Source organism: Eleutherodactylus coqui, chromosome 4, assembly GCF_035609145.1.
Source record: "Eleutherodactylus coqui strain aEleCoq1 chromosome 4, aEleCoq1.hap1, whole genome shotgun sequence".
Taxonomy (NCBI): Eukaryota; Metazoa; Chordata; class Amphibia; order Anura; family Eleutherodactylidae; genus Eleutherodactylus; species Eleutherodactylus coqui.
Window position 1 is genome coordinate 52415253 of NC_089840.1, and position 25559 is coordinate 52440811.

Genomic DNA, 25559 nt, shown 5'->3' on the forward strand with positions numbered 1-25559 from the left:
ACAGGTTGCTACGGGAGGTTGTGAGTTCTCCTTTAATGGAAGTCTTCAAACAGACGCTGGACAAATATCTGTCTGGGATGATATAGTGAATCCTGCACTGAGCAGGGGGTTGGAACCGATGACCCTGGAGGTCCCTTTCAACTCTATGATTCTATAATTCTATGACTATTCACAGTGTTACTATAATTTTTTTTAGAGGCATTGTGGGGGCAGTTTGGACACCAACACCAACACCCCTCTAACCTGAGGACACTGGTGTATGTAAATCATGCAGAGCATGTGATGTGGGGTTCAGGAATCAGCTATAGGAGGAGTAGGAGTGAGGGCGCCCACCCACTGGCGTTTGCGTTTTCCGCGGGAAAAAAACGCAGCGTTTTTCGCGGCGTTTTCGCGGCGTTTTCGCGGCTTTTCCATTAATTTCCATTGACTTTCATGGGTGCATTAGGAGAAAAATAAGGACACATATGCAACTGACAGTTCCTATGTTAAAAACGCAAACGCAACGCAAAAAAAACGCCAGTGGACAGGAACACATGTTATCTCTATGCCTGTGCAGGAAAAACGCAAAACGCAAAACACAGGTAAAAAAACGCCAGTGGGTGCTCGCCCTTACAGTTCACATACTATATATAATGTACATGTGGAGGCGCAGGAAGTGTGGCAGCTATGCTTGAGACATCGTCTTCTTCCGTTTGTCACTTTTCCTCAGAACTTCCCCATTTAGTTGTCAGCGAGAGCAGCAGGAATATGTTGTCTCTGTGTGCGCTGTGTGTCCTCCTGTCACTGGTACCAGGTATGTGATGACATATAGGATCCTGGGGCTGTACATGGTCAGGAGTGTGTGTAGGTAGGTAGGTGTGGGTATGTACTGTATGTGTGCATGGTGTGTGCAGTATATGTATAGTACATGCACTGGTAGACCTCTAGGGGTGCAGAGGAATAGCCATACATGTCCCTCTGCTTTATTACCGGTGGACTTTCTACTATCTATTATGGCCTATTGTATATACTATTCTTATATGTAGTCACACTTTATAATTGTCAGCACTCGCACTTTATGCTGTTCTTTATTTCTGTACTATAAAGGGATATTCCCATCTCGGGTTTTCATGACTGAGATGGGAAACCCAACGCTCTGCCCCGACCGCCTGTTGCCAAGAGCTGAGCACAGATAAGTGTACTACTCTGTTTCTGTAGCTCCATTCACTTCAATCAGAACTACGGAAACAGCGCTCGGCTGAAGAGCTCGGCTCTTTCCATAGGTTATGGCCGATAACCATAGGAGTCGTTTTCGATCTTGGCTATGAAAAGCTGAGATAGGAATATCCCTTTTAGCTCTGCTTTTTTATTGCACCCACTATGGGGGTTATGGCTCCCCTGACACCATACTCCATTTTTCAACTTCTTGGGCTGATAATGCCTGCTGTACCACTGACTGTGTTTTTTCCACCCCTTAGCTTTGATTGCTGAGAAAAACATATCAGCAGAGCCCGAAGCACATAGTCCACCAGTGCGTACCACAGTACAAAGTGCGAACCTGCCTGATGATAGTGAGCACGACTGGCCTCAGCGTTGTCCTCCGTGTCTCCCTTACTCAGTGTACGCATCTTGTTAGATAGAAGAAGAAAGAGGACAGACCATCGCTGTTGGCACTGGCCACCAAGTTGTAAATCCCCTTTAAGAACCCTATGTTTGCCCCTATGTTGTTCACCATTTTTAAAGGGAATACCCTACTATCAAGTTTTATCACCTATCCATATGATTGGTGATGAAAAACCGATCGGGAAGAAGGAGTGCGGCGTCTCACCGCTGAGACACTCACTGATCCTGGGACTCTGAGAAAGGGGGTCCTGTATCCCCCTCTCCTCCTCACCGCACCCCTCGTAGTGAGAAGAAGTTTCATTGGAGTGGCAGCCAGTTATATGCGATGCCCCTCCATTCGTTTTCCATGGGAGTGCTGCAGATAGCCAAGTACAACCAGACCGGTCCATACACTTTGCAATGGCCTAGCAACGTACTGCAGGGATATCTGTCATTGAAGTGAATGAAAGCTGTGCCTAAAATACCATGTCGGGCCACTGCAAAGTGTATGGAGTATGATTTCTGCACATAGAAACAATGGTCTAAAGCACAGCTGATCGGCTGGGGTGGTGGACCCCACTGTTGGTGACCCCCCTGAGGCTAGTTCATCAGTCTTTCAGATCTACACAACCCCTTTAGCCCGACATATATCTGTTCTTAATGACACTTTAATCACTTTATCTGTATGCTGTGACATTACTACCATGTTTTATACATCTGGTTGTACAGATATATATCCCAGTCAGCAGAGCTAACTGGTTTTGATCATGTTCGGTCGCTGAATGGCGTTGTCTGCCCCTCGCTCTGCCCACCTAAAGGATCTCCTTATACTTACCATTATAAGCTAGTAGATTCAGGAGGTTTGCTTGTGCTTCAGTTCAATTTTGTTCTCTAAGACCTAGATCCATTAGAAACGGAAGCCTTGATGCTGGGGAATATGGAGCCTAAGAGCGTCTCCTGTTTCATATTTCCAATTTGTTTTCACATAATCATATATCTGTCTGTCGGCTTCATGCCGCTACAACTGTGAACCAGTTAGTATAATTTATTTTGTCACATTCAAAGTGAGAGTGAGCGCTCTGTGACATTGCCCTAGTATTGATTGCTTGGCTATCACAGCGCAAATTATAACTACATCTAGGCCTTGTGAAAATTTTTATTCTATTGGCCAATTTTGATACACTGAGCATGCTCTGGTCTATGAATACTGAGAACGCCTCTGCATTGTGGAGATTTTTAGTCTATTAGCCCATTTTGATCAACTGAGCATGCTCAGGGTACTAACACAGGGAGTGCTTCAGCAACGAGTCTCCCATTGGCTGAATGTTATGTGTTTCTCTATTGGCTGCCATATACCGTTTCTCCTATTGGTCTTTGCACTGATGTCTATGCATTAAACCCACAGCCATTACTGGTTGATCCCTCTGTCTCTCACACAGCTGATTGGTGGTGGGGATGATACTGATCCCGCCTCTTACTGATATATATATCTGTTACTGCTGGGTGCTGCATCTATAGCTCCATGTACCCCTGGGATGCCAGTTGTCTGGCGAAGCATGTCAGGAAGCTCTAGTGCTATGTTTTAGCTTCAGATATATTCTGTAGGCAGTTATCTCCTCACTATTGATTGTGGTGCTCTCAGTATATCAGTATATGGAAGCTGCTGCGCAGTGATTGGCTTCACCTGTCATGTGAACAACAAAGGGCGTGGGAGTGCGGCGGGTGTACAGTGAGCTGTGTTAGTGATACAAGCATTGAGGCGGTGGGACTTCTGCATAACGTTTGCCTGTTGTGTCTAAGGATAAGATTTCTGTCTTTATGGCTCTATATTGTCCATATTGTTATTAGTAACTGGTGTTACTACGACATTTTGCAGTGCCAATCACAGCGCAGCTTTCATTTTTCCTCAGCGGTATAAGAAATGAAAGCTGCGCTGTGATTGGTTGCTATTGCCAACAAAAATTACAAGGGTAGTCAGCGAGTTTTCAATTTTTAATTCCACCAGTTTTCGTCGCCTGGGGCTGAAGAACGCTCATGCAGAATGTCACTCAGATCGGACCAGAACTGGATTTGTATCCGACACAAACAAGCAGATTTTGCGTTTTATATATAAGATATTGCTATTTATTCTGCTGGGTTTTTACTACCGACTCCACAGCTCTCTGACCATAATATATGGGCTCGCTTCCATACTTGTTACTTATAGATCTTTCTGTATCACTTATTATTAGGGGGCAGGGATGTAATTATAGGATTATGTATAGTATTCTATCCTCATTGTATACTTACCCCAATATAATATACTATAAGATGTTCACTGAATGTTCTCTTTACCTACAGGACTAAACACCGGGGGCGGTGACCACACCGAGATGTATGTCCGTCCGGGATCTGACGTTCTCCTCCCGCTGAGTTATAACCTGACTATAGATAAGACTAATAAGTGGTGTGATACCTTTGACTGGCAGTTTGAACAATCCAAGATCAGCAAAAGTAGAAGCTGTGATATACTAGACTATAATAACATTACACATTTCAATATGCTTAATACATCAGTTGCGCCTTTCTCTAATTATAAATCATCAGCGGATGGAACTATAAACCTCATCAACGTCACCTGGAAGAACAGCGGCAAATATAATGTTATTGTAAACAACCCAACAAAAGGATCAGCAGTATTCACTCATACGTATACTCTCCATGTACAGGGTAAGTGACCCCACTAGGTCTGTAAGATTCTACTTGGGACAAAACAATAAACATTATCACCCACCAGTGAGAATATAGAGAGGGATGGGAGGAACTTCTCAGGATTGGGAATGAGCAGGGGATATTTGTATGGTACGGTGGAATGAGCAAGGGATATATTTAGCATACAACGGGGTATAACTAGGGAGGGGGCAACTATGGCATTAACCCCTGGTGTAGCTCGGATTCGAGGGTGGTGGGGCACCGCTATAGGACAGCTGTCAGGAGCTGCTGGCAGTTTAATAAAGCAGTTAATGCAGGTGCTGCCCACCTAGCGTACTTGTCAGCGATCTGTAAGGCGCCCCCCTACCACACATGAACACTGCAAAGTGCCGTGCTTTAAATCGCAGCACTTTGACGCGTTTTACTTTTTTGGCATTTAGCGTTCCTCATCATTGATAGGAATTATTTGATACTATAGGCCAGTGATGGCGAACCTTTTAGAGACCAAGTATCCAAACTATAACCCAAAATTCACTTATTTATCGCAAAGTGACAACACAGCAATTTAACTTGAATACTAAGGTTTTAGTTTAGGAAAAAGATTGCATACATTAACATCTTTTGTCTGAGCAGGCCGCTGGGAACCAGAAGCCAGGGAGCGCTGACAGTGGGAAGCCTATGGAGGAAGTGAGGTGAAGCACCACATAGTATGAAATCAGCTACAGATAAGAGGCTGCTTTCCAGTTCAAATTGGTGCAGATTTTGACTGTTTTTTGAATGCGGAAATGCTGCATAATTTACCACCTCCTCCCTTCTCCTCTTCTGCAGAACAAAGGAGGAGAGGTCAGGGGAGGAGGATCCCAGGTGCACACACTGCTGTCAGTTTGTGCACCCGTAGCAGCGCCACTGAGTGTTTACCAGCCAGAGAGTCGCGGCACCCTGGCTGGTAATCACATTCATGGTGACCAGACATCCCGAAAGTGGGACAAAAGCGGGGCAGACATTAGAAAAACCGGACAAAAGGCTGCCCCGCTTAGGGACCCACCTATTGTCCCACCTAAATCTGGACTTCTGGTCACCTTATTTTAGTATTACTAATGAAAAATGGCACACATGCCCACAGAGAGGGCTCTGAGTGCCCCCTCTGGAATGTGTGCCATAGGTTTGCCACCACTGCCATGGGCTGTATTTGTACATGAGCTGTGCCCTGATGAGTGGGGACCTACAATGGGACAGTGGGTGGGGCCAATTGCCCATCCAGCAGCTGCGGGAACCAGTTGGGCCAAGGAGGACCCTCCAGTTCTCTAATGGGCCAGTCCAGCACTGACCTTATTGTTTTTTTTTTAAAAAGAGAGAAGAAAGCATTTTTCTAAAATATGCTACAGTCCAGATCAAAGGGTATAAAGTGCAGTTACTTATTTTCCTTTTACGTCTCAGCTGGGAGTCTCAGACAAAATCACTTGAAGTAAGCTTTGTTGGAATTGTAATAAGGTTATTGGTCCATGGCAATATTTAAGAAAATGGGCAATAGAACAATGACCCCTTCATTGTAGGAACAGCTTGTGAGGCACCCCACAACAATAAGGCCCACTCAATTCTTCCCTGGACCGCTAATGCCCAAACATCAATACTGACCGCATTTACATGCACCCCATCATTAAGCCAGTGGTTCCCATGTCCTAACTTCAAATCCAAATAGAGAACACAAATACCCTCATTTCGAACAACAAACTCCGAAATGGCCCTATTTAATTTAACACAAGCCTTATTCCATTTTTCTGCGAAGCGAACATTACACCAGGTTTTTCTGGGGATGACCTCGGATCAAACCATGATCAGCTAAGGGTGCTGGGACCAGAGGTGCAAGAGGTCACAGTGAATGTATTTATTCAGCTCACAAGATGGCTAGACTCCCCAATTATTACCCACAACATGTAGGACTAACATGTCTGGAACCCTGTGTCAAGTATGGCAAAACAATGCTTCTCCAGTAGAGATGAGCGAACGTGTTCTTCCGAGCTTGATATTCGTGCGAATATTAGGGTGTTCGTGATGTTCGTTATTCGTAACGAACACCATGCGGTGTTCGGGTTACTTTCACTTCCTTCCCTGAGACGTTAGCGCGCTTTTCTGGCCAATTGAAAGACAGGGAAGGCATTACAACTTCCCCCTGTGACGTTCAAGCCCTATACCACCCCCCTGCAGTGAGTGGCTGGGAAGATCAGGTGTCCGCCGAATATAAAAGTCGGCCCCTCCCGCGGCTCGCCTCAGATGCCGTGTGAGTTAGATGAGGGACAGTGCTGTTTGTACCGGAGCTGCTGTAGGGAAAGAATTGGTAGTTAGTGTAGGCTTCAAGACCCCCAAAGGTCCTTATTAGGGCCACTGATAGCTGTGTGTTGGCTGCTGTTAGCAGTGGCAATTTTTTTTTTTCTCAAAATCGCCTCTGCAGAGCGTTGCACCCGGCATTAGGGACAGAAGTGCTGCATAGGCAGGGAGAGTGTTAGGAGTGAGTGTAGCCTTCAAGAACCTCAACGGTCCTTTCTAGGGCCATATTTAACCGTGTGCAGTACTGTGCTGGCTGCTGTTAGCTGTGCTGCATTTTTTTTTACTTCTCAAAATCGCCTCTGCAGAGCATTGCACCCTCCATTGATACTGCAGGGAAAGAATTGTGTAGGCAGGGCCACAACACAGTTATTATTCATAGAATATACGCAGTGCTGCCTTTTGGTGGAAAAAAACGGAAAATATTTCTATTTGTCCTGCCTCTGTCCGTCCTAAGGGCGGTGGACACGTGTCGGCTGCGTGTGCAACCTTTAAAAATCAGACGCACCCAGCTACGGTTTACTGCTGGCTTCGCCATTTGCTTTCCTTAATTGGGAAAAAAAATACCTGCTCTGCCACAGTTAATAACTCTGCTACCCTCACGTTCTGTGACACATTAGCAGGAAAACAGCACAGTTATTAAACTTAGATTATACATTCACTAGAGGCAGTGGGGCCTTTCGTTTTCAAAAAAGGGAAAAAATTATATTTGGCCTGCAGTCTTGCGCCAATTTATTAGCTGCCTGTGAAATCAAATCACTGGTAATACAGCATGCTGAGGGGTAGGGGTAGGCCTAGAGGAGGTGGACGCGGCCGAGGACGCGGAGGGCCAAGTCAGGGTGTGGGCACAGGCCGAGCTCCTGATCCAGGTGTGTCGCAGCCGACTGCTGCGCGATTAGGAGAGAGGCACGTTTCTGGCGTCCCCACATTCATCGCCCAATTAATGGGTCCACGCGGGAGAAGGTTATTAGAAAATGAGCAGTGTGAGCAGGTCCTGTCCTGGATGGCAGAAAGTGCTTCGAGCAACCTATCGTCAACCCGCAGTTCTGCGCCGTCCACTGCTGCAAATCCGAATCCTCTGTCTGCTGCTCCTCCTTCCTCCCAGCCTCCTCACTCCACTACAATGACACCTGCTCAGGAGCGGGAACACTCCCAGGAACTGTTCTCGGGCCCCTGCTTAGATTGGGCAGCAGCGGTTCCTCTCCCACCAGAGGAGTTTATCGTCACTGATGCCCAACCATTCGAAAGTTCCTGGGGTCCGGGGGAAGAGGCTGGGGACTTCCGCCAACTGTCTCAACAACTTTCTGTGGGTGAGGAGGACGATGACGATGAGACACAGTTGTCTTGCAGTGAGGTAGTAGTAAGGGCAGTAAGTCCGAGGGAGCAGCGCACAGAGGATTCGGAGGAAGAGCAGCAGGACGATGAGGTGACTGACCCCACCTGGTGTGCAACGCTTACTCAGGAGGACAGGTCTTCAGAGGGGGAGTCAAGGGCATCAGCAGGGCAGATTGCAAGAGGCAGTGCGGTGGCCAGGGGTAGAGGCAGGGCCAGACCGAATAATCCACCAAGTGTTTCCCAAAGCGCCCCCTCGCGCCATGCCACCCTGCAGAGGCCGAGGTGCTCTAAGGTCTGGCAGTTTTTCACAGAGACGCCTGACGACCGACGAACAGTGGTGTGCAACCTTTGTCGCGCAAAGCTCAGCCGGGGAGCCAACACCAACAGCCTCACCACCACCACCATGCGCAGACATATGATGGCCAAGCACCCCACAAGGTGGAACGAAGGCCGTTCAGCGCCTCCGGTTTGCACCCCTGCCTCTCCCCCTGTGCCCCAACCTGCCACTGAGATGCAAACCCCCTCTCAGGACACAGGCACTACCGTCTCCTGGCCTGCACCCACACCCTCACCTCCGCTGTCCTCGGCCCCATCCAGCAGTGTAGTTCAGCGCACCGTCCAGCCGTCGCTTGCGCAACTGTTGGAGCGCAAGCGCAAGTACGCCGCCACGCACCCGCACGCTCAAACGTTAACCGTCCGCATAGCAAAATTCATCAGCCTTGAGATGCTGCCGTATAGGGTTGTGGAAACGGAGTCCTTCAAAAGTATCATGGAGGCGGCGGCCCCGCGCTACTCAGTTCCCAGTCGCCACTACTTTTCCCGATGTGCCGTCCCAGCCTTGCACGACCACGTCTCCCGCAACATTGTACGTGCCCTCACCAACGCGGTTACTGCCACGGTCCACTTAACTACGGACACGTGGACAAGCACAGGCGGGCAGGGCCACTACATCTCCCTGACGGCACATTGGGTGAATTTAGTGGAGGCTGGGACAGAGTCAGAGCCCGGGACCGCTCACGTCCTACCCACCCCCAGAATTGCGGGCCCCAGCTCGGTGGTGGTATCTGCGGAGGTGTATGCTTCCTCCACTAAAGCACCCTCCTCCTCCTCCTCTGTCTCGCAATCAAGATGTGTTAGCAGCAGCATGTCGCCAGCAGTCGGTGTCGCGCGGTGTGGCAGCACAGCGGTGGGCAAGCGTCAGCAGGCCGTGCTGAAACTACTCAGCTTAGGCGATAAGAGGCACACGGCCCACGAACTGCTGCAGGGTCTGACACAGCAGACCGACCGCTGGCTTGCGCCGCTGAGCCTCCAACCGGGCATGGTCGTGTGTGACAACGGCCGTAACCTGGTGGCGGCTCTGCAGCTCAGCAGCCTCACGCACGTGCCATGCCTGGCCCACGTCTTTAATTTGGTGGTTCAGCGCTTTCTGAAAAGCTACCCACGCTTGTCAGACCTGCTCGTAAAGGCGCGCCGGCTCTGCGCACATTTCCGCAAGTCCCACACGGACGCTGCCACCCTGCGCACCCTGCAACATCACTTTAAGCTGCCAGTGCACCGACTGCTGTGCGACGTGCCCACACGGTGGAACTCTACGCTCCACATGTTGGCCATGCTCTTTGAACAGCGTAGAGCTATAGTCGAATACCAACTCCAACATGGGCGGCGCAGTGGGAGTCAGCCTCCTCAATTCCTTTCAGAAGAGTGGGCCTGGTTGGCAGACATCTGCCATGTCCTTGGTAATTTTGAGGAGTCTACCCAGGTGGTGAGCGGCGATGCTACAATCATTAGCGTCACCATTCCTCTGCTATGCATCTTGAGAAATTCCCTGCAAACCATAAAGGCAGCTGCTTTGCGCTCGGAAACGGGGGCGGGGGAAGACAGTATGCCGCTGGATAGTCAGGGCACCCTCCTGTCTATTTCTCAGCGCGTACAGGAGGAGGAGGAGGAGCATGAGGAGGATGAGGAGGAGGGGGAAGAGACAGCTTGGCCCGCTGCTGACGGTACACCGGCTGATTGCCTGTCATCCTTTCAGCGTGTATGGCCTGAGGAGGAGGAGGAGGAGGAGGAGGATCCTGAAAGTGATCTTCCTAGTGAAGACAGCCATGTGTTGCGTACAGGTACCCTGGCACACATGGCTGACTTCATGTTAGGATGCCTTTCTCGTGACCCTCGCGTTGCACGCATTCTGGCCACGACGGATTACTGGGTGTACACACTGCTCGATCCACGGTATAAGGAGAACCTGCCCACTCTGATTCCCGAAGAGGAAAGGGGTTCGAGAGTGTTGCTATACCACAGGACCCTTGCGGACAAGTTGATGGTAAAATTCCCAGCCGACAGCGCTAGTGGCAGAAGGCGCAGTACCGAGGGCAAGGTAGCAGGGGATGTGCGTAGATCGAGCAGCATGTACATCCCAGGCAGTGCAACAGTCTTTAAGGGCCTGGCCAGCTTTATGGCTCCCCACCAAGACTGTGTCACCGCTCCCCAGTCAAGGCTGAGTCGGCGGGAGCACTGTAAAAGGATGGTGAGGGAGTACGTAGCCGATCACACGACCATCCTTGGTGACGCCTCTGCCCCCTACAACTACTGGGTGTCGAAGCTGGACACGTGGCCTGAACTAGCGCTGTATGCCCTGGAGGTGCTTGCTTGTCCTGCGGCTAGCGTCTTGTCGGAGAGGGTGTTTAGTGCGGCTGGGGGAATCATCACAGATAAGCGTAGCCGCTTGTCAACCGACAGTGCCGACAGGCTAACACTCATCAAGATGAACAAAGGCTGGATTTCCCCAGACTTCTGTTCTCCACCAGCGGACAGCAGCGATACGTAAGCAATACGTAGGCTGCACCCGCGGATGGAAGCTACGTTCTCTCTCACCATCCAAAACGGGGACATTTCTGCTTCATCAATCTGTGTCTAATATTCCTCCTCCTCCTCCTGCTCCTCCTCCTGAAACCTCACGTAATCACGCTGAACGGGCAATTTTTCTTAGGGCCACAAGGCTCACTCAAATAATTTTTCTGAACAATTTTTATAAGTTTCAATGCGCTTAAAAGCGTTGGAACTTTAACTTGAACCAATTTTTCGTTACACTGGGCTGCCTCCAGGCCTAGTTACCACTTAAGCCACATTAACCAAAGCGATTAATGGGTTCCACCTGCCCTCTTGGCTGGCCATGGCCAATTTTTCTGATGTACATTAGTACTGTTGATACAGCAATTTTTGTGGGCCCTCGCCTACAGTGTAATCAAATTAATTTTTAGCCCACCTGCATTAAGCGCGACATTACTACCTCAGCTGTGTTGGGCAATGCAATGGGATATTTCTATGTACCGCCGGTGGCTTCCTGGCACCCACCCATGCTGTGGGTCCACAGGGAATTATAAATGCATCTGTTTCCACTTATAAAGAAACCCAGTCTGACTGGGGCATGCAGTGTGGGCCGAAACCCACCTGCATTAACCCTTTCCAGTCCACTGTCTGACCTGTGAAGACATTAGGGTTTAAGGCTGTACAGCTCCGTTGTTGGTAGATGTCCGTCGGGGTTCTCTTACTGTATATTGCCAGCCTCTCTGCTGTCGGAGCCTATCCTACGTGTCAGCTCATGCAGTACTGGCTTTAGCCAGCATATAGCGCCGTTGTATAACGGCAGAAAAAGAGTAAGCCCCCTAGGAAAACCATATACAAATTGGATTGGAAAGGGTTAAGCACAACATTACTACCTCAGCTGTGTTGGGCAATGCAATGGGATATTTCTGTGTACCGCCGGTGGGTTCCAGGGAGCCACCCATGCTGTAGGTGCACACGGAGTTTTTACTACATCTGTACACTTGAAAAGAACCCCAGTCAGACTGGGGCATGCAGTGTGGGCCGAAGCCCACCTGCATTAAGCACGACATTACTACCTCAGCTGTGTTGGGCAATGCAATGGGATATTTCTGTGTACCGCCGGTGGCTTCCTGGCACCCACCCATGCTGTAGGTGCACACAAAGTTTTTACTACATCTGTACACTTATAAAGAACCCCAGACTGGGGCATGCAGTGTGGGCCGAAGCCCACCTGCATTAAGCACGACATTACTACCTCAGCTGTGTTGGGCAATGCAATGGGATATTTCTGTGTACCGCCGGTGGGTTCCAGGGAGCCACCCATGCTGTCGGTCGACAGGGACTTCACAATAGGGAGTTGTACCTGCCTGTGTCTATGAATTAAAAAGCCCGGTCTGACTGGGGCATGCAGACACCTTGACAGAATGAATAGTGCGTGGCACATAGGTTCCCCATTGCTATGCCCACGTGTGCAGCTCCTGATGGCGGTGGCACAGGATTCTATTTCTCATTGCTTCTGTACAGCATTGTGGGCTATCGCTCCGCCACTTTTAAAGAGGGTCGCTGCCTAGCCGTGCCAACCTCTGCAGTGTGTGCCTGCGGTCCCTCGTCATGGCAGACGCACTTCTAAATAGACATGAGCGTGGTGTGGCATGAGGGCAGCTGAAGGCTGCCCAGGGACACTTTGGTGTGCGCTGTGGGGGGGAGGGGGGGGCGGTTGGGCAGCATGTAACCCAGGAGAAGTGTCAGTGGAGTGTCATGCAGGCAGTGATTGTGCTTTGTTGGAGGTAGTGTGGTGCTTAGCAAAGGTATGCCATGCTAATGAGGGCTTTTCAGAAGTAAAAGTTGTTGGGAGGGGGGGGGGCCACTCTTGCCGGTATTGTCGCTTAATAGTGGGACCTGTGAACTTGAGATGCAGCCCAACATGTAGCCCCTCGCCTGCCCTATCCGTTTCTGTGTCGTTCCCATCACTTTCTTGAATTGCCCAGATTTTCACACATGAAAACCTTAGCGAGCATCGGCGAAATACAAAAATGCTCTGGTCGCCCATTGACTTCAATGGGGTTCGTTGTTCGAAACGAACCCTCAAACATCGCGGGAAGTTCGTTCCGAATAACGAACACCCGAACATTTTGGTGTTCGCTCATCTCTATTCTCCAGCATTGGGGCAAAATGATGCTTCTCCCAGTTCCAGACATAACTCTGACCCCAAGCCTCCTGATGACTGTGGCATTCCTTTCAAAACTAAGCTGCCTCCTGTTAGGATGAACCTTTGTCTACCATAGTAGACAAATGGATGGCCAAATATCCACACTAATGCTACAGCACAAAAAGAAAAAACGGGTAGGAGAGAAGGGGGGAAGAACAACTTTAAAGAGCAGAGTGAACAATTTCAACATACCACTAGGGATGAGCGAACGTGTCCGTTACGGACACATCCGCACCCGGACACCGGCTTTGCCGAACACTGCAGTGTTCGCGCGTAAGTGTCCGGGTGCCGCCGGGGGGCGGGGAGATGCGCGGCGGCGCGGGCGGCAGTAGCGGGGAACAGGGGGGAGCCCTCTCTCTCTCCCTCTCCCCCCCACTCCCCGCCGCACCCCCCCGCGCTGCCACGGCGGCCCCCGAACTTTTTCGCCCGAACACTGAAGTGTTCGCAAAGTTCGGTGTTCGGGCGAAAAAGGGGCGGAGCCGAACGTGTTCGCTCATCTCTACATACCACCCATAAGTGAATTCCCACCCATTAAATTTGTTTCAGCAATTGGGGATAAACATAGGACTTGACGCACTGTGACTCCCACCTTCAATTTTCCTAACCAACAACAGACTTAAACCTCAATTTTCCGCTTTGGTGGCTACCTCTATCCAAATAAAATGCGGAGCATATGGGGATCCATTTAGCCCAAAACGGACAGGGTTTTCCTTAAAAACACTGTAAAATTATACCTGGACAGGAAGGAACCGTCCTCATGCCTAAGCAAAGGACTGGGTTTTGCCCACCTGCAAGCTGTATAAGTGGACAAGCTGGATAAGGGACACATCCCTGCCCCCAGGACCCTCCTTAAAGGGGTTGTCCCGCGCCGAAACGGGTTTTTTTTTTTTTAAACCCCCCCCCCCCCCGTTCGGCGCGAGACAACCCCGATGCAGGGGTTAAAAAAACCACCCGCACAGCGCTTACCTGAATCCCGGCGGTCCGGCGTCTTCATACTCACCTGCTGAAGATGGCCGCCGGGATCCTCTGTCTTCATGGACCGCAGGGCTTCTGTGCGGTCCATTGCCGATTCCAGCCTCCTGATTGGCTGGAATCGGCACGTGACGGGGCGGAGCTACACGGAGCTACACGGAGCCCCATTCAGAAAAGAAGAAGACCCGGACTGCGCAAGCGCGGCTAATTTGGCCATCGGAGGGCGAAAATTAGTCGGCACCATGGAGACGAGGACGCCAGCAACGGAGCAGGTAAGTATAAAACTTTTTATAACTTCTGTATGGCTCATAATTAATGCACAATGTACATTACAAAGTGCATTATTATGGCCATGCAGAAGTGTATAACCCCACTTGCTGCCTCGGGACAACCCCTTTAACTCTAACTTTTTCCCCATCCTAGGTGATCCATCCTTGAACGCCAAACCCACAGCTTCATTATGTCACCACAAACCATTGCTTCTTCACTCAAGATCCCACTTAGCCTAGCAGTTGAAGAAGCTACCAATTCTCTCACCCTCAATGGCCCCAAAAATGCCAAGGAAAATGAAAGGCGAAATAGTACTCAAATGGCAAAGTACAGACCAAAGACACCGAGTCACTCCAGTAACCGAAAAGGCACAGGCCTCTGTCTATCTGACTGTATCCTACCCCTCGGAAACCCCTCAGGGGCTGGGCAATCAAAAATGACTTTGTAATATCCCTAAACCCCCGTAACTGGAAGCTGAAAGCCAGAGCCAACACAAATCGATTCAACCTTGCTATTGACCAGCCCACCGTAGCTGCTTCTCCCAATACATACAGAAGCGACCCAACCCAATGACGCCAGCCAAGATGGTGAATGTCTGCAGCCAGTTCATGAACGTCTGTGGGATTAAAAACACCATATCCACTTCTCTTCCTCCTTCTTGCTATCTTCCCTCTTCCCTTTGTCGAAATTACATTTTTCCAAAGGGAGGTGGGAGAAAATGTATACGCACTCAGCCCACTAATTTTCTTTCACCCCCTTTTCAGGTGCGCCCCTAGTGAGCTCTCAAAGCAATTGTAGATTTCATCTTTAGCTTTATCATCCAAACGAATACCATCCCCTTCTTTTTCCATTTGAAACAACACCGCTACGCCAGATTGTTTCGGTCTCTCGACAAAGAAGGCCCCACCTCTACCTGTTCTTCCGAAAGGTAGCAAGGTGCCACCCATGCAGACACCAGAATTGGGTTTTCGTATTCTCCCACGCAAGTAATTTTCTACCAATGCCTGCAAACCATCTCTCTCTGAACCCCCACCTGCATTTGCATGATCCCCACATGAATTCTGAGCACACCCGCTACCCAGTGAAGAATTCCGGACAAACGAAGGACATAGACAAAACATGGGGCCAAACTCACCAGGCTGTGCAGGAGCTGTGAGCCCACCAGCCGAACATATAAAATCTAGAAGAGATTCACCAAACAGCCCTATTTGCGCCAGCTGTTCCAGCCACAACTTTACCATCCTGAAAGGCAGAACACCCTTGCCCTCGTCTGGGCATAATTATGAAGGAAGCCAAGTGAACAGCTGATTCCTTCCCACTGGGAACAGGCCACTGCACCACAGATTACGGGCCAAATCCCAAAACCTAATATTGTCGACTTCTGCACTCTTAACTCCGTTAGGGAAATAACTCAGTTTTCAACAATGTCAGAACTTCTTGCGCTCAGCGTTCTCTTCACTCTAACTCCTCAGCACTATGTCACACACTCTGCCCCGAAAGCCTTAGGACTAACACTGATCACTTGACCTCCACCAAGTACATGACTGTCCAGAGCTTCTACCACTTAAAGGCACAGAGATCAGTTATAACAATGAAAGAATGTTATAAAACATAACAACACTAAGGTGGGCTATGTTGCTTTCATAGCTGTGATGGGGATTCTGCTTTCCTGCTTTACATAGTAACATAGTATGTTAGGCCAAAAGGAGATAACGTCCATCTAGTTGAGCCTGTTTCCAATGAGGCAGAAGCCAATTTAGCCCACATGGGGAAAAAATTCCTTCCTTGCTTTGTTTGGGAAGAGGTGAGTCCAGATTATTCATGAGATGCTGCTCGCCTTGCCCACCCACTGTTATTGACACTTTTGTAGCTGCTGAAGTGCATAATAAGTATGTGTCAATTACCATAGGTGGGTCGGGGGAGTAGCACTTCATGAATAATCTGGAGCAGCCAGGGAAAAATAAATAAGTAGTCATGGTGGCTCTGCCACTACCCTCCAACATGGGAAATCATGGTCACGGTCAGTGAGTCACATACAAAGGGCTTGAAAACCGTTTAAAGTAAAATAAAACTAAGCTATCGTGACGCCAGTTCGTGTATGGGCCGAGACCCATTATGAACAAAACAAATCAGCAGCACATGTGAAAAAGACTTGGGTATACTAATAGATCATAGACTGAACATGAGTCAACAATGTGATGCAGTAGCTAAAAAGGCAAACACAATTCTGGGATGTATTAGGAGAAGCATAGAGTCTAGATCACGTGAGGTAATTATCCCCCTCTACTCTTCCTTAGTCAGACCTCATCTGGAATACTGTGTCCAGTTCAGGACACCCCACTTTAAAAAAGACATAGACAAACTGGAGCAAGTTCAGAGAAGAGTTACCAAGATAGTGAGCGGTCTGTAAATCATGTCCTATGAGAAACGGTTAAAGGATCTGTGAATGTTTAGCTTGCAGAGAAGGCTGAGAGGAGACTTAATAGCTGTCTACAAATATCTGAAGGGCTGTCATAATGCAATGGGATGAAACTGAAAGGGAGGAGACACAGATTAGATATTAGAAAAAACTTTCTGACAGTGAGGGTGATCAATGAGTGGAACAGGTTACCACGGGAGGTGGTGAGTTCTCCTTCAATGGAAATCTTCAGGGATGATTTAGTGAATCCTGCACCTAGCAGGGGTTGGACCCGATGACCCTGTAGGTCCCTTCAAATTCTACCATTCTATGATTGTTGACAGCCAGGATCCTGCTCTAACAGCCAAGAATGGAGAACCCTCAGATCCTGGCAGTTTAACTCCTTGCATGCAACAAAAAAAGCTCAATAAAGTTTAATTTAAAGAAAAAAAAACATTTTGGCAGATACTTTGGCAGTAGAGATGTAGCATACAGCGTTCTCTTCAACATTGGGAGAGGTAGCCCAGTGTATTAAAGGTGTAGTAATGGTAAAACAAACTAAGATTGGTAGTAAAACAGGGTAAAGCACATTTGAAGGCAAATGAAGAGAAAGTACCCCCCCTCCAAATAGCAGCTCAATCCCCTTCACTTGAATGTACAAAAGTATACAGAAAAAGATGTTACACTGGAGTATAAGGAAACACAAGTATACACAACAAGAAACAGTACTTTTAAAATATACAGGAAGAAAAATAAAAAAAATAAAGTTACCAGATTTGGGATACACGGACCAAAGGGTCTGATTGGCGGAGTTCCGGGAAACAAAGGGACAGTCCATAAGCCGCAGCATATTTCCGTGGTCTGACAATTTGGTTCTGTGGAGCCCCCAATGTAAAGGATTCCCTAGAACACACCTTCTTCCTGTCCCCTTTGAGGTCATTTGGAGAGGGGCTTGTTGGATTTGTACGAACTCTGGAAAATCATTTTTCCCCTTTTCAGTCATATCTCGGCAGGAGGCCCTCCGATCGGTAATATAGGCCCAGCTTATTTCTAGTCATGATTATATCTAGTCATTGATATCAAGCGTGATACATAAATTATGCTCTGGTACACAAATATGCCGTTTGGAGTGATACTGAGATCGTACTGCAACATGTGTGGATGCTGGCCCGCCCGATTCTGAAAACATAATTCATATCAGGCTGGGACCTTTATACATCTAATAATCTGTATTAACCGATTCCCTTTGTATTTAACTCCATATCTTCATGCTAATCCTACCCAAACCGGCATGGGATTATACAGTGGATAAAAAATGGATGCTGAATATAGGTCTAAGGCCTGAAACACAGAACAAAATGGCATAACAGTCGCCATATCACAATGTGTAACATGGGGTATTGAACCTTTCACCCCTTCATGACATGGCCTATTTTGGACTTAAGGACGCAACGATTTTTGGCGGATTTTCTTCTCCACTTTTCAAAATCATAACTTTTTTACTTTTCCGTCGATGCGGCCGTATAAGGGCTTGTTTTTTGCGTGGTGAACAGTAGTTTTTATCGGCGCCATTTTTGGGTACATTGACTATATTATAAAACTTTTATTATTTTTTTTTATGATCGCAGATAGAGAAAACGCATCAATTCTGCCATAGGTTTTTTTCATTTTTTTTACAGCGTTAATCATGCAGCATAAATGACACAATCTATTTTTTCTGCGGGGCGGTACGGTTACAACGATACCAAAATTCTTACATTTTTTTATTACTTTTTTCCACTTTTCTGCAATAAAACCCCATTTTTTAAATCTTTTTTTTTTCTATATCGCTGCATTCAAAGTCCTGTAACTTTTTTAATTTTTTTATGTACAGAGCTCTATGAGGGCTTATTTTTTGCACGACGAGCTGTAGTTTTATTGGTACCATTTTGGGGTACATACGGCTTTTTTGATCACTTTTATTGTGTTTTTAGGGAGGCAAAATGCTACAAACTAGCATTTTGCCTCTGTTTTTTGTGTTTTTTTTCAAAAGCATGTGCAGCTTATTGTACACGTCGTTACGGATGCAACAATACCAAATATGTGGGTTTTTTTTACCCTTTTTTATGCTAATATAAGAAAAAGCATAAAAAAGGTTTTTTTAAAACTTTTTTTTATATTTTTCTTTTTTATTCATTTTTATAATTTTTTTTTTTTACACAATTTGTGTCCCTCTGGAGTACTTACAGTATAGCACTGGTGATCGCTGTAATAAGGCATGGCAGGCCTACTGCCCTGCTATACCTCATCGCTTATACAGCGATCCCAGGCTATGGCAATACAGGACACCAGTGTCTGGCGTCCTGTTGCCATAGCAACCAGCCGGGCTCTCTGCGATTGTATCGCGAGAGCCCGGTGACATCACAGAGGGAGCGCGCTCCTTCTGTGAGCCCCTCCCATGCCGCGATGTACATAGATCGCAGCAGGGAAGGGGTTAACAGCGGGGGGCGCATCTCTGATGCACCCCCGCTGTTGCAGCGGGAGGCCGGCTATGACTGACAGCCGGCTCCTGCTGCGGGATAGTGCGAGATCATAAGTGATCTTGCGCTATCCCCAGGCCGTAAGTTTACGCCCTGTTGCTGGAAGTACCCCGCTGCCAGGACATAAGCTTACACCCTGGAGCGGGAGGGGGTTAATGACCTGATAGAGGGGCTGCACAGTAAAATATCAATATTTGCAGATGATACAAAATTATATAAAACAATTAATACAACGGAGGACAATGTACGGCTACAAACGGACCTAGATAAGCTGGGGGCTTGGGCAGAAAAATGGCAAATGTAAGGTTATGCACATGGGCAGGAGAAACAGATGTCACCAATATTCACTAAATGGGGTACTGCTAGGGAAAAGTGATATGGAAAAAATACCTGGGGGTACTGGTGGATTGTAGACTAAACTGGAGTAACCAATGCCAGTCAGCTGCTGCAAAAGCTAATAAAGTCTTGAGGTGCATTAAAAGAGGTATAGGGGCGAGGGACGAGAACATTATCCTCCCACTATATAAGACACTTGTCAGGCCTCACATGGAATACTGCGTACAGTTCTGGTCACCGGTGCTCAGGAAAGATGTTAAAGTACTGGAGGGGGTTCAAAGAAGAGCAACTAAACTAATACATGGAATGAGGGGACTGGAATACCCAGAGAGGCTATCCAAATTGGGACTATTTACTCTAGAAAAAAGATGGCTAAGGGGTGATCAAATAACTATGTATAAATACATGAGGGGACAATACAAGGATCTCTGCCATGATCTGTTTATACCCAGGACTGCAACGGTAACAAAAGGGCATCCGCTACGTCTAAAAGAAAGCAGGTTTCATCGCCAACACAGAAAGGGATTCTTTAGTGTAAGAGCAGTGAGACTGTGGAACTCTCTGCCTAAGGACGTGGTGATGGCAAAATCCATAGAGGAGTTTAAGAGGGGACTAGATATCTTCCTAGAGCGCTGTGATATTACAGAATATAGACATTAGGTGACCAGCGGGTTGTTGATCTCGAAACTCAGGGATAACTCTGGCTGCCATTATGGAGTCAGGAAGTAATTTTTCCTCCAAATGAGCAAAATGGCTGCTTGGTGTTTTTTTTGCCTTCCTCTGGACCAGCAAGGGTGGGGGTTTAAAACTGGCTGAGCTACATGGACATTGTCTTCATTCAGTCAAACATACTATGTTACTGTGTAATGTGTGACCACATCTAGACAAGTAAATGATGTCTATGACGTGTGACGTGTTCTGTGTGTAAGGACGCTGCTCCTACGGGGCCTATGGTCAGAGATATGATGTGTGTAATGTTTATGCTACTGTTGCTTTAAGAGACTTTATGGCAAGTTAAGGGGCTTTTACATGGAACAATTATAAGTGTTATAATAGAAGGATTGTTCATCTTTGAGCCATAATTGTTTAGTGTAAACACGGGCAATGATGAACGAGAATTTGTTTGCTTCTCCTTCATTTTTCAATTTATGAAAGCATGAAAATCACCGTTTACTAATTGTTCAGTTTAAACTCCGATCATTCAGTCGTTCTCATTCCCGGGTGCAGAGAGCGGAACGACTGAAGGATCCTGTTAAAAAAAAAACAGTTTATCTTTGTGTTTAAACTGGTCGCCCGAGCGAACGAGCAATCTGTGACATTGTTTGCTTGTTCACTCATGCAAACGATTATCGCTACGTGTAAAAGTGCCCTTATTGTCCAATGTTAAGGTACACCAGCCTCCTATGGAGCACAATTATGTTCTTCCTGCTAATGTTAAGTAAAGTTATTTTGAAGAAAATGTGCCACCACTGCCTGTCACCGCATCACCATCTCACATCCTGCAACATCAGGCATTACCACCCACCCGTTATATATCATTGGTGAGAATCTGACTTAGAACTAAACCCATGTGATAATGGAGTCCCTACTCTACACCCTATCTGTATAACAGAACACTCCCATCCCCCTACTTGGTACATGTTGCATCGACGAAAACCTGACTATGGGCTCTTCTAATTACTAACCCCTATAATAGAGGAACCCCACACTGCTCCCTCTCTGTATAACACAAGACTCCCATCCTCATCATAGAATGGTAGAGTTGGAAGGGACCTCCATGGTCATCGGGTCCAAGCCACTTAACCTTCCATCTCTCTGGTCTTCTTCTACATGATTACATAATATTATTGTGAACCTGACTATAGGCTGCTCTAATATGGGCCTAATGTGTAGAAGAGCAACCAATCAGCATTCATCCTGTTAATTGGAGGAAGGCTGTGAGGCAGATTGGATTGGGAAGACCCTCTGTCCTCATATATTTCACATTCTTTCTTGCCCTTGTTCCTCATATAATCTCTATTCCTTCAGCGCCGGTATTGGAGCCTTTCCTGAATGTTTACTGTCGTCATGACGGTGGAGCCGACATCATCTGCGGGACTGACACCGGGGAAGATCTCTCATTCTCCATTATGGTAAATAAAGGTTTATTGCTGGAGAACGCTACCTCATCCACGATGGTGGGAAATGTCAGTGAGGTTCATACAGCTGCGGCTTCACCTGGACCTTGGGATATTACATGTTCTGTGAGGAACCGTGTCAGCGACAGCGAAACCAGAAGAACGATTGTGATCTGTCCAGGTGAGTGTTACTACCTGCTGAGGTCAGTAGCTGCAAGAACCATAGGAAGAAACACAAGCTGGAATCTGCTCAGGCGAGGGATAGTTATGTAAGAACATAACACGGCTTCCTGATAGAGATCCTATGTAGGTGAAGTGAGGGTAGGGAATGAGATACGCACGGGAGGCTGAGCCACTTCTGCAGACAGTTCATTATTGCCAACCCGGGGGCAGTTGGTGGCTATATCTCTTCGATAGGACCCCCGGTTGCACAGGTTGGACCATGCAGGCACATCCCAGGGACAAGTTAGAGTTGTGTTTCCAAACTCCAGTCCTCAAGTCATCCCAACAGGTCATGTTTTCTGGATTTCCTTAATATTATACAGGTGATGTAGTTATTGTCAGTGCCTCAGACACAGGTGTTCTTACTATATGATATCCTGAGTATATGTATGGTGAGTATGAAGCACAGCTCTCTGGACTCCCCATTTCCTCACCTTTGAGGCCCATAATGTACAATGTTGCGGTTTATTTCAGGTTCCCTTTAATAAGTGATGACAAACTGCTAGAATTATTTTATGGGCAGTTGGGTCTGACCGCTCGGACCCTACCGATCCTGAGAATGAGATCAGTGCTGCATTCCTTCACAGGAAAATTGTATGCTGGAGTTGAGCGAACATACTCTGCCGAGCTTGATGCTCATTCGAGTATTAGCGTACTCGATGGTGCTCATTACTTGAACGAGCATCAAATCGTGTTTGACCCAGACCCAGTTCTGGCTCCTCTCCGCTGTGACATGCCTGTTTTGGCCCCTCCCCGCCGCGACGCAGCACGCATTGTTGGCAAATTTTTTGTCGGGCAGGAATGGGGAGAGTGAGAGAGAACACGAACCAAGAAAAAAAAACCATACAAAAATGCTTAAGTCTCCCATTGTAGTCAATGGGGTTCGTTACTCGAGTAGAGCCCTCGAATTTTACGAAAATCTCGACTCGAATGACACAGACCCGAGCATTTGGGTGCTCGCTCATCTCTATTGTATGCGCTTCCAGACACCCGCTGTGCAGGGAAACTGCAGCCGGCCACATTGTAAGAATAGATGGGATCGGTGGGAGTTCAGAGGGCGGACCCTGACTGATCGTTAAGTGATGATCCTAGTGATGCCGTCAGCCTGTGGATTACCTGATCTCTCTTCTATCTTCCTGCATGTCCTGTATATTCCACTCCTTGTTACCAGACGTGTGATACCTTTTTGGAAAATAATTTCCACTTCTTGTAGAGTTGTGAACTTTTTCCTTTCATACTTCAGAGCCCCTTACATAGATGAACATCACCTCTCAAGTGTCCCTAAAGCTTCTGATAAGGCGATATAATCAGCATCGTATTGGACGTAGGTTTAGAACAAAGGATGCAATGATCACCTAGAGTAATGGTTTCCAAACTGTTGCTCTCCAGCTGTGATTAGACTACAACTCCCAGCATTTCTTGACAGCCACATATTTTTAGGGCATTTTGGAAATTGCAGTTTTCAACATCTGGAAAGCCACGGACTATAGACCATTGTTGTAGAGTGTCAGCTTTGTGACTCACATTGAATATTTGACCCCTTCTATATACTTCTCTTCACCAGCTGTCCTTCTATCTTGTAGTTCAATTATCAGACCCCGTCCTAGAGGCCTCGTGTCTCCACAATGGCAGCCTGAATATCTCTTGCTCTGTGGAGAACGGAACGGATACCATCTTTTTTCTGAGTTTGAATGGGACATTATTTTCGTCAAATGTCAAAAAGGGAATGAAAAGAATCAATCATGTCACAGTGCCATCACCTGATCCTTGGGATGTTCATTGCTATGTGAACAACAGTCTTGGAGAGAAGAATGCAAAGAAGACAAATATCACTTGTCCAGGTGAGTGGTAACATGCTGCATCACAGCCCAGCAACCTGCCTACATTATCCGTGGGGGTCTGACTTTCTCCAATCCTCAGATCTGGGGTCCTGTTTTCTCATAATGCACTGATCAACTAATATGAACTCTGATCAGATCAAATCAACTTTGGTCTGACCAGAATTCATCTTAGATGATCCATCAGGACACGCCAGGATCTGGAGACTGGGCCATCCGAGAGTCTGTTTGACCAATTTACTAGTAAATGGTATTCTGCAGAATGTACGGTAATACACAGAAGCTGCAAAAGCCAAACAGCAAACTAATTACAAAAGTATTTCCGAGCTCATAATACAAATACAATAGCAAAAATGAACCAAAGGTCTCCATAGGCTTTAAATAGACATTTACGATGGAATGTGTCCTTGGAATATCTCTGTCTGATAGTCCAACTTCCGGTGTCTCTCCTCAGCTTCCAGCACAAATATTTTCTCTGTCCGCTCACTTCAGCTCAGCAGTCTGTATCTCGCCCTCTGACCTTCACTTCCAGCCAGGATTGGATACCGGCCCTTCTGTTGCCCGTGATGTCATCACAGGGGACTGGCTGTTTCACGCATTTCAATATTTATGCCAGCCCCCTTCTCTGTCTGTGCAAAGGAAGGGTCAGCTTAGTTATTGAAATGAGGTGTACAGCAAGCCCCCTCTGAGAAGGACGCAGCTTCTGACCTGCGAATTAATGCTTACTCAAATGTTCGCATGTATGAATAAATATTCACTGGATGCGTGAAGATTCTCTAATGCCCTCACATTACCCCTTTAGGGCTTTTACTCACTAGCGTTTTTTTAACGCTGTGATATCGCTGCGTTCTTTTTAATGGGATTTTCTAATGTTAAAAACGCATCGTACAAAAAATAGCAAGTTTGTGCGAACACATTAGACAATATTAGCAAAAATCCTCTTTTTGTATAAAAAAAAATACATTAACCCCCCCCCCCCCATACACACACACATATGGTATCATTGTATCCATACAATCACTACAGTGCTCGATGAACCAATCACAGCCATCACATTGAACAACCCTATTAAAAAACTGAGAATATAAGCAACTGTATTTTACCCTGCGAGGGCAGTTGAGCTGGAAGTCTGTTGCAAGTCATGAAGTTACAATTGCTTTACCAAAGACTTTTTAGTACAAAAAGTTTATTGTGCAGTTGAAAGACTGAATTTAAATCTGAACTGACCGGCAAGCAGATACAGCGTTACAGAGATTACCAAGTCTGTGTTGCTCATGGTCTCATGAACTTTGTCTCTGAACTCTTGTAACACCCCCATAAAGTAATGTGTTTTGTGTGGCGTTATTTAACCCTTGTGATTTTTAGGTGATATTAAGCCTCACATAACCCTGATCTTCCTAAATGTCTCTTCACCCTTTAGGTATTTGGAATGAGAAGAGCATTTCATGGGCTCGCCTCCTCGTCTTCCATAGTCTGGTGTGGGTCCTGTACTCTATACTCTTCCTCTGTATAGTCCGTGACCTCAGGATGTTGAAGGATTTCTCATAAAGAGGATGGAAAAGAAAAAGGCATCTGATGTGAAGGAGGAGTCAGCTCACACAGTGCAAACCCTTCACAACTACTGGTGGAAATGCAGGATGTATCAACTTTAAGACATTGTCGCCGTTAAATAGAGTATTTATGTGTGATCATCGTAGAATCCCTTTACTTCCATTCCCGGGGCCGCTAACACTGTGTGGGGACCTAATGCTTCTACTGAACAGATTAATTCCTCAGATAAGAAAACAGCTATACGATATTGTAGTCATAATTCTGATTGACAGAAACTGTGTAGTAAAGATCGCTCAGCTGTTTCTGTAAGTCCCAACCATCCCTGCCATTACATTCAGCTGGTCTGGGAGCAGTGGGGAGCAGAACTAGAGATAA

General features: G+C 47.1%; 1 protein-coding gene across 1 annotated transcript; it reads left to right on the forward strand.

Moving 5' to 3' along the window:
* Positions 1 to 544: 544 nt before the first annotated feature.
* On the forward strand, positions 545 to 25285 carry LOC136626479 (uncharacterized). Its single transcript, XM_066601539.1, has 7 exons — positions 545 to 581; positions 710 to 793; positions 3922 to 4290; positions 21485 to 21754; positions 23379 to 23636; positions 25054 to 25109; positions 25160 to 25285. The coding sequence occupies exons 1-7, from the start codon at positions 545 to 547 to the stop codon at positions 25283 to 25285; spliced, it is 1200 nt and encodes a 399-aa protein (XP_066457636.1).
* Positions 25286 to 25559: the final 274 nt, after the last annotated feature.

Excerpts from the sequence above, each read along its gene's own strand:
- LOC136626479 (XM_066601539.1), top strand. The coding sequence starts at position 545 with ATGCCTGTGCAGGAAAAACGCAAAACGCAAAACACAG. Across the intron at positions 21,755-23,378 it reads AACGATTGTGATCTGTCCAG|TTCAATTATCAGACCCCGTC; the intron begins GTGAGTGTTACT and ends TCTATCTTGTAG. Across the intron at positions 23,637-25,053 it reads GACAAATATCACTTGTCCAG|GTATTTGGAATGAGAAGAGC; the intron begins GTGAGTGGTAAC and ends TTCACCCTTTAG.